The sequence below is a fragment of the Ixodes scapularis genome, unplaced genomic scaffold, assembly GCF_016920785.2.
Source record: "Ixodes scapularis isolate PalLabHiFi unplaced genomic scaffold, ASM1692078v2 PGA_scaffold44__24_contigs__length_19508400, whole genome shotgun sequence".
Lineage (NCBI taxonomy): Eukaryota > Metazoa > Arthropoda > Arachnida > Ixodida > Ixodidae > Ixodes > Ixodes scapularis.
This window is the reverse complement of record NW_024609873.1, coordinates 4949171-4958994: the sequence shown is the minus strand read 5'-3', so window position 1 is coordinate 4958994 and position 9824 is coordinate 4949171. Positions and strand designations below refer to the sequence as shown.

General features: G+C 48.8%; 1 protein-coding gene across 1 annotated transcript; it reads left to right on the top strand.

Annotated features, from left to right (window-relative positions):
* Positions 1-2851: 2851 nt before the first annotated feature.
* On the top strand, positions 2852-8284 carry LOC115314396 (heparan-sulfate 6-O-sulfotransferase 3-B; the record flags this gene model as incomplete). Its single annotated transcript, XM_029973447.4, is given in 2 exon segments — positions 2852-3386; positions 5591-8284. Coding segments are annotated over 2 exon segments (1161 nt in total). The 3' UTR covers positions 6258-8284.
* Positions 8285-9824: the final 1540 nt, after the last annotated feature.

Sequence of the window (9824 nt, the reverse complement as noted above, 5' to 3'; positions counted from 1 at the left end):
TGCTCCCAGCGAAGCGCCTCGGTTGAATTTCAAGTCGAAAGAAGAAGGTGTGAGGTAATTGAGGCCGAAGCCAACCCAAAGCGATCATTCGGCGCTTTACAAGCGCGTCGTTTGTGGCACGATCAGCTGACAGCAAAACTGAGTGCAATATCAACTGCACTTCACACATTGACATTTTGTGTTATTTATATTTATTGCCCGGGACCTATGGGAGTCAACTTCGTTCAAACTTCGTCGAACCCTCTTCAGAAGTTCGAAGTTCATAAAACTTTTAAACTCGGCAGATTCGAAAGCTCGAAAATTGTCTAATTTCTTAACGTAATAAGTATTGAAAATGTTTAATTTCATAGCGTGAAAAGTCTGAAGACAAAAACAATAGAATTTCTCAGCGCCAAAAATTCAAGATTACGAAAATCGTTGAATTTTTTATGTAATAAGTTTGACGTTTTGAAACTTTGCAAACCTTTCGACCCCTTGGCAAAAAGTTTGTGGCATCTCTAATCCTTGCTATGCGTGGGACTGGAGTGTTCTTTAGAGTACCAGTGAAAGAAAGGAGGAAGGAATCGGATTCGACCCTTTATTAGAAAAGTTTGTTTGGTAATGGGCAAGATAGGAATGTGCTGAATAGTGAGGACTCCCAGATAACTTAGCTTGTTATCGAACACTTCTTGATTTGGTATGACTATGGATGGGAATGAATGCTAAAAAAAATAGAGTAAAGGGGTCAGTGAGATGTACTTCAAACGACCTTACTAAAGCAAAGGGTCATGAAGTAGTTGGGACGTGGCGTTGATTGCATGTCAATATTACCCGTTTTAACCTCAAAAAACAAAAAAAAAAATTATTTTTTTTTTGCATTGTATATACGCGGCGCAAAGTAATTTTTGCGAGATTCAGTTGCCGGAAGAAAAAGCGGTGCTTTTGGCGTTTAGAATGCGTACTTCTTCATTAGATAACATATATCTAACCTAAAATTCACCTACACGCATCTTCGGTATCCACATAAAAATAGAGTGGCCAAATTCCTCAAGGTAGAAACGGGACATCCCAGCAGAAGAGGGGGGAGGAGGGTGAGAAAGGGGGAAAGGAGAGGGGGGGGGGGGGGGGGCGTACTAAAATTTAAGATTGGGAGAAAAAAATTAATAAAATTCTACATGCGTGCTATATCTACACGATTCTGCATCCGTGCTATGCGGAGGGCAAGTTCGTCTGCTTCTTGCGCAGGGGGTAGCGTTGCAACGTGACGTTGCAAAGGAGCAGACGACGCTCAGATAGGGGGTCGCGATCAGCCAATCAGGGTTCGGCGTTCTGACGTCACCGCTACTTCCTTTCTCATGCGCAGAAGACGAAAATGAGCCCACTTGCGAGGCGTATATCCAATAAAAAAAAATTCCACTCACGCGTCTTTGCGAGAGAAAATGTAATTGTGGGAAAGAACAGTTCTAAATTTTAATCTCTGGGTAAATATTTTAAAGTACCTACGGTTATTTTTTGTAAAATATACTTGTAACTAGGGGTGTCGCGAACCGGCCGCGGTTCGAGTTCGACCAGGTTCGACTTTTTCGGACTTTTAGTGGAAAGTTCGTCGAACCTTGTATTGAGGTTCGACTCGTGTGCGCATGCGCGACAGGCTGGCCAGTTGGCTTCGGATTGGATGGTAATGGCTAAGAGATGAATTAAGTGCAGCGCTGATCCGCTATTTCAGTCAATACAGTACTAAAATTTAAGTTATTAACTTCTTCAGTGAATAGAATTAGTTTCTTTCAATTGCAGCTGTTCACAAAATAAAATAACCCTTTGCATAAAAAACAATTTCTCCAAACCTAGACATGCTTGTATCAAGGTCTGGCCACACTGTCCACAAAGTCGAACCGGTCGAACTTGGTGAAAAGTTCGAAGGTTCGTCGAACCGGTTCGACCCAGTCGAACCCCCAAAGTTCGACCAAAAAATCTGGTTCGACAAAAGTTCGCGACACCCCTACTTGTAACGAATAGGCTCAGTTTCGGTTTGCTTCTCCTCGCTTGGTGCCGATTTCGAAACTATGTACTCCCGAGTCCTGTGAAAACGGGACAAGTGGACCTCAAAGACGGGACTGTCCCGGCCAAAACGGGACGTCTGTTCACCCTATATAAAGGGGGAAATTAGTAATGCTCCGCCAGGAGCCGGACTTTTTCTCTTTTTTTACTACGGTTCTTGAGGCGAAAACAGGTACACCGTACAGGTGGCGCAAGACATCGTCTAAATGAATTGGTTCAGCCGCATTCATTTGTCCAGTCGAATAATATTCAGTTTTGTTTGAAATATGTCGCTTGTTCCCCACCTGATGATCACAGGTCCTATTTTATCCCACCATAATACTAGAATTAAAAGGCCTAAACTTCTTAATGTTTTTATTACCGTCAAGATTAACTACGGTGGATAGATGGCACAAGCCGCCACCTGATTCAAATGGTTTATCCGTTTACACTCGTTCGTAGCAGCAGAGATCAGTGAGCACAGTCTGAGTGAGCAGAGCCAGTGAGCGCAGTGTTGATAGGTATTCCAAGTTCTAAGGTTGACTGTACGCAGCGATACCAGCGGTACTCTAAGGTTTAATGGAATGTGCTGTGCAATTAAGAAGGTTATAACCACAGTGGTTATAACTAGTGCTACTGCTATGCACTGTAATGTTGTCCACTGCTGTGCGTCGCGCTGCCAACGCCTTCCGCAGGTACTGTGCCCAATCGTAGAGCAACAGTCTGCCTGATCCCGTGCAACAATGGCATCGCAAGCTGAGTGCAGGCGACGGTCTGACAGGCGCCTTGGAAGCCAGGCCAGCCAGGCTTCTAGGCTTTGTCGTGAACCGAGCGGCCGTCAAATGCAGCAGTGAGGAGCCCGCGCGAGACACTGGCATGCACCTCGCCTCCAAGCTGCCCGCATCAACCCTGTGTCGGACTGCTCTTGCTGTTGTGGCGTTTGTGGCCGCCTTCGCCTTCATCCTGGTGAGCTACTTCGGCGGCGGCTCGTCGACGCGCCTCTCGTACCGCTGGGTGCGCCTGCAGCCTTCCGCTCGCCGGACTGCGCCCCAGGCCCGGCCCGCCAACGGCAGCACGGCACGCGTCTTCGACATGGACGGCTCGGACGTGATCGTGTTCCTGCAGATCCAGAACGCCGGCGCCAACTTCTTGGAGCGCCGGCTCATCGAAGACCTGGACCTAGCGCGGCCGTGCGTCTGCCGCAGGGGCAGGAAGCTGTGCCGCTGCCGCCGGCCCCACAGGGCGGGCTCGTGGCTCTTCAGCCGCTACACGCTGGGCTGGAAGTGCGGAGTGCACCCGGACTGGACCGAGCTCGTCGGCTGCGTCGACCGGGTGCTCGACGAGGACGAAGGGAGCCCCGTTAAGCGGAGGTGAGACTGGGAGCCGATTTAAAGGCCACGCTTGGCGCTTTCCACTTTTCCTCACTTCCCTCTCTACCTTTTAGCTTGCGGAGAGCCCCTCCCCCCCCCTTTTCCTTCTCCCCCCCCCTCACACACACACACACACACACACACACACACACACACACACACACGGGCTACTTTTTTTTTTATTGCAGAAAAAGCATACATCTCATTTTTTTTTTAGCAAGAAATGTGTTGTTTTTGGTAAAATGGCAGTTATCTTTGGTCCGTGACATCTCAACCGCTGCTGGGTGGAACCCTCCACACAAGCGTTAAGTGGAAGAACACGCTCCAGCACGGAGCAGCCAGTGGGCGGGCAGGCGGTAATGAGCGTTTCTTTTCTGTGTCTCCTTTAACGATGCTGCGTGAACTCCGTTTCAAACTTAAAATGGACCGTAGCAACTGCTACGAGCTATACCAGCCTATCCAGCATAGTGAACACATCCCGTAACTATGCGCCCCACGCTCCCCTGCGCCTTCTTGAGGGTCACGTGATATTCACGCAGCACTGAACTGGCTTCGGTGGCTTGTGGCGTCCTCTGCAGCCCATTGTGGAGCTTATCATACTTTTATATGGCGAGCAAGTCGATTCAAATCGTCCCTTCGCACGCGTCAGATGCGAGGTACAAAAGAGCAAGGTGCCTCTCTACGCAGAAGACGAGGCATGAAAAGGTGAGGAATCGCGTGTGCAACAAAGTTCTACCACAGACGCCATTCACTTCGGTGGTTTGCGAACAATATCTTTGTCGAGGGTTCTTCGTTCGTCATATAGCGAGTTCATTTCACTTCACTTGTGCCCACATGCGTTCACTCGCGGCGTGGAGAGAGTTCTTTTTGGCTGGCACTCCACGAGTTGCTGCAGTTTCTGAGTATGTTTTGGCGCCGGCACTCTACGCGTGCTTCCGTTTGCCACACCGAGAGAATCTAGCGTGCACCAGAATGCAATTTTGTCTTGCATCAGTCAAGGAAGGAGCAAGAGCGGACGACGGGGGTTTGTCTGTTACTGCTACGAGTCACCATTCGCACAAAGCGGAACAGGAGAAAAAGTGGAATTTTTGTTAGAAATTGTGTTCTGCGAGAGACGGGATCGAACTCGAGCTTGAATTGTGACTTTCTACTATTTCATGATGGAAGCAATCGACAGCCCACACTCTTGCAAATTTTGTTGCTGTGCAGCCACTGGTCCACTTATCACTAAAAGTAGGCTCAGGGCAAACGCACCAGCAACCGCGAGATCTCTCTCGTGGGTGTAAGAGTGAAAAGCTATCTCCAAAACATGACCAGTTGTGGAGTCACGAGGGGACAACATTTGTCGATGAAGCTCGCGCAATCGAGGAAGCTAAACATCGGGATTTTAAGCAATGCTTGGGTAAAGTCATCATGTTTAACATTTACCTGCACCAGTTATTTTGCAGCCTCGTTTTTCGTTCGAGAAAGCTCTTAATCTAACCAATCTCATTAGACATAAAAGCTGACCCCGCTGTATGCGACCAAGGATTGAAATTGAAAATACCGCGATATGTTCTCGCTGGAGATTTGAGCGGACTAGATTGAAACCGTATTCTTTCAGTGGTTCACGCTTAAAACTGATTAAGCTTCCGCACGATTTGTGTCATCAGTGTTTTCTCTTGTGTAGACAGTTATAAGAATTTAAAAATTGCTTGCCTTTTGTTTTTTCTAATTGTTATTTTGTTGTCAGCTTGTGGCAGAAACACACATTGTAAATATCTCCATGACAATCGAGTTGTTTAGTTAAGTCAACGCGAATATAAACATTGCAGTGCTTGTCAGTTCCATTTATTCTTATGTAATGCGCTATCCCATTGTTTTTGTTTTTTTTTCTTTCAAAGTAAATTAGAAAGAAGTTAAGCACAGACCCTACAGGGGATGTTTTGCTGCTGCTTTGTGTGTACTATTAAGGCATTGCCAGCGATATGGGCACATTGGGACCACCCACTGGGACGGCCGATGTCCACTTTATGCCGCGCCGTTTTGATGCGACTGAAGTGCAAGGGACCTTTCTCTCTAAATTATTGTTTTAACTCTATGTGTACAGCGACTACAGAGATCCGTCCCTTGATTGGCATCGAGCCTTTGCAGAACGAGCTCGTCATGTTTTGTCATGCTGCGACACACCTGTCGAATATGACCCGAACTTTGCGTCTTTCCAGGTACTTCTACATCACGGTGCTGCGGGACCCCGTGACTCGGTTCCGCAGCGAGTGGCGCCGCTTCCACCAGAACCGGGGCTGGCACGGGGCACGGCCGCACCCCTGTTCCGACGACTCGCCAGCGGACGCCCCCACATGCTTCGAGGCCCGCCGGCCGGACAACGTCTCCTGGGCCGAGTTCCTGGCGTGCCCGGCCAACCCGGCCCTCAACCGGCAGACGCACATGCTCGCTGACCACGGCCTGGTTGACGGCTGCACCCGCAACGGCTCCGTGGATGAGCCGCTGGCCGGCGGCGACCGCGACACGGTCTTGCTGGCCAGCGCCAAGCGCAACCTGCGCCGCATGGCCTTCTTTGGCCTGGCCGAGTTTCCCCGGCTCTCGCAGAGCCTCTTCGAGGCCACCTTTGGCGTCCGGTTTCGGCGGACAACAGTGCGGCAGCGGGGGTTCCTACGGAGCCGCTGGAAGGGGCGGCCGCGGGGTCCCCGTGGGGATGCAGAGGCCGTCGCGTCTGCCAACGTCCTGGACGTGCGATTGTATGGCTACGCCAAGGAACTGCTCTTCTCACGGTTCCGTGCCCTCAAGGAGTCTAACCCCGACGCGGAGGAGGACAAAGCGGCGGGCGAAGGGAACTGGGCCGAGGAAGAAGACTTCTTCGACAACCTTTAGGTGCGGCCGAGTGCCTCACTACGGCGTTCGTAAAGCGTCTCCGACCGGTTTGCATACTGCGTCCTCGAATGTGGTCCCTCGACTTCGGCCCGGCAGCGTCGTACGAGCGTTGCACTGACCCCCACCAGGATCCTGGCAGTAGTACGGCAGCGAAAGGGGATGTGGCAGGCGCCGTTTTAGCCGTAGGATGCTCTCTAACTTGACAGTGCACGGATGCTTTGGCAGCCAGAAGTTGGGGCGCCATGACGATGGCGACTCGCATTCGCTCATACTTTTTGCCACGACTTCTGTGACCAACTGCCAGGATCACAACGACGTCGCATGCCAGCCTTTGTGACACCATTTGCTGCCACTTTGGGACCACTTTCGGCGTGTGGTGGGTGATGTAGGACGCCAAACGTACCAGTCCAAGACGTGATCCTTGCATCGTAGCCCACCGTGGAAAGAGGGGGACGCTTTCCATGGCCCCTCTCGCCTCCCGTTCACTCCTGGGCCCGCCCGTTCGTTGGTTTGTTGTCATATTTGCCCTCTCCGATGTCTTCTAACAGTGCCTTTTCTAAAGAAGGGAATTGCTAAGTTATATCTTTGCAAGTTTCGATAGTTGGCTTGGGTTGTTTTTTTTTAATCGGCCTCCCGGTGTATTTTTTGCAGTATACGAGCTTTTGCGAGGCCGCTGCAAATTGAGAAGGTGTCGTCTCGAACCCGCATCGTCCCCACGCCACGTCCGGTGTCAACGCTCCCTATTGGGCGAGTGGTCAAAGTGTGTCGTACGGTGAAGAGGAGGAACGAGGTTGAGTTGAGCTGGGCCTCCATTGGTGCACTCGAGAAATGGGCAACTTTTTTTGCGCATTTCTTACGCTATTTGCAAGATTGATAGTCTAATTTGTTGTGGCACGCTGATTCCCCCATTTATGTGTGTGCGATCGGACTTCCCAGTGTGATGGTGAGGATCGCTGTGTTTTGCTCGTACGAAGTGTGCACCTGCCCACGCCTTCAAACTTTCAGCAAGACTCCTGATAGGTAGCTGGCAAACACATGCATGTGTTTTTATATATGGCATTTGTAGACACGTATTTAGGGCTCCCGATTTGTGTGGGTGCATCAAAGATGGTTGTTTTGTAAATATGCCAGCAATGCATTTCTGGCCACTTATACTAGTATATTTTTACCCTCTTATGTAGAGGTGTGCGAATATTTGGAACAGAATAATTCGTAAGGCTGTTGGATTTGCAGGGCTGCTGGATTATATTTTCAAGGCTGTTGGATTATATTTTCAAATATTGAATATTTGAAAATTTTAATTAATGTCTTCAAAACTCCACTTATTTCTCGAATCGAGCTTCACCGTTTGGACCAGTGCTGTCACGTCGGGCTTTGCACTGGCGCTTGTCCATCAAGCTTCATTGCCTTGCACCGGCGTGGTCGGAGAAGCGGCTCACATGGAAGCGCATCTTGATTAGCTCGATGATCTTGGAAAATTTTCTTACTATTGTAGATTGATTTGAATGTATCAATCTATAGTTGGTTTTACTTCATGCGCGAGCGAAGCTGAAGCTACAAGCATGAGCATGTTGCCCTATACAGTGCTTTCACCGCACGAGCGCGCAAGCTTGGCTGGGATGTCGAAAGCTCGGAGCTCACACTTGTTGCTTCTGCCACGCTAGCGCTTAAAGGCTGACGTACACTGCACTTTCCCGTTTTGCCCGCTTCCTTCTGATATCCTCTCCACACTTTACCTTGCCCAACTTGTTTCCCCCTCGTAGCTTAGGAGAGGGGAGTGCTAAGAAGATTATCTTCCCTGCAGAAAACCGAGGTTGTATGTCAGCCTTTAAAGAGAAACGGAATATAACAGTGAGACGAGCCAACCACACCGTTGTTTAACTACGGTTGTACATAGCGTGCGCTTAGAAGCCTCAAGGCCCCAAGGTACTATTGGCAAAACAAATTTCAGCCACAGTGTATTACACTATCCAGGCTCGATTTACGCAAAATATATTTCAAAATATCTCATTTGATTGGCACTAAATTTTAAAAAAAATTCATATTTGATTCAAAGTAAAAAGAAAAAACTGATATTTGCACACCTCTACTCTTACATTGTTACCTGCATTCAATCTAGCCCTATGCGTTAATGGGTCTGTATACACAAGTTAATTTATTATTCTTTACCCTGTTTGACGGAGCGTTGGTTGGTCCAGCACTGTGTGTTCCAGCCTTGGCTATGCTGCAAGTCGCGTCCGACATCACAGTGCTCGGGCTGAGGGCGCGGGTTGTCAATGGATAAACCCATGTTGTAACTACTCGTCATTAGGCTACAAACTTTCTGGGCCTAACTATAACTGGAAAATCACTCTTGATGTTGATTTACCTGTAATAAATTGGTGAAATTTTCCAACTCCCTCTTCTTGGATAATGGGCAAGCACTGCTGCTCCCAATTCCACGACGACGCCTGCGCAGATTTTGTGATTTTGGATTGTTGCCACGGCAGAATGGGACGTACATCTCTCCATTTTTAGAAAAAGTTACTTTACCTTCTCTACTTGTGGTCGAGTTAGAGCCACTTCAGCCATCTCTTGGTGGTTGAAATCATTGTTGCTGGTGGTCCGAAGCTTTCTTTGAAACCGCCGGACACGCTTTTCCGATTCCGGAACCCTTAAAACAGTTTGCAACAGAGAAAAATGCTATTGCCATTTTTCATGTCGCAAATCGCAGATCAAATCACATTTTTCAGTTGTTTGCCAATTCTGCCTGTTCATAGCACAATCCTTGTGCCTTCTCTTTGTTGCATGAGTAGTCAAAGCCTGGCGGAAGACAACTAGTACATATAGGAACAGCTTCTACCGGCTTCTTCACTTTTTAGTGCATCAAGAGAAAAAGGAGGTTTTACGGATCGCACGTGCACTGCACGAAGTACTTACATTTGGTAGTCGGAGGAAGGAACAATGTTTTGGTCATTAGGAACGTGTATGTCTTGATAGAATGATGCAACTCTAATTTAAGATACTCCTACATTATATCGTAATTCAACCTATGAAGGGAGAAAACCTTCCGCGGGGAGCCCGACTTTTTTTTTACTGCAGTTCTTGAGGTGAATACAAGCACAGTGAATTTTTAGCCCGTCACCGGCTGTACGGCGTGCAAGTTCGTCTGCTCTTTCTGCACCTCATACTTTCGTTTACGCCCCAGATGCGCGCACATGCTTTTGTTTCCCCCTGACCTCGACCAATGACGGTGCCTGCTTGCCTGCCTCCTTGTAGCACATTCTCTATGTTGCCTTTTGGTAGGGGTGCCCCTTCCTGCGTTCTAATGTGCCAAAGACCCATTTAGAACACTTGCTCTCCTTATAGCCCACAAGGTAATCAGGATAGAGTGCCGATACCTTACCTAGTGGCTCTGTACTGAATCAGTCTGGATTTGGGTTGCAGATTTGGTCCAGTCGGCCAGACTCTCGCATCAGTGCTATTGGCGACAAGTAGAGAGCCTCTAGCAACGAGATGTCTCCGTGGCACCACCTCACGGGCAATCTCCTGCGATATAGCGAGTGCGATTCAAGCAGACGACGCGCC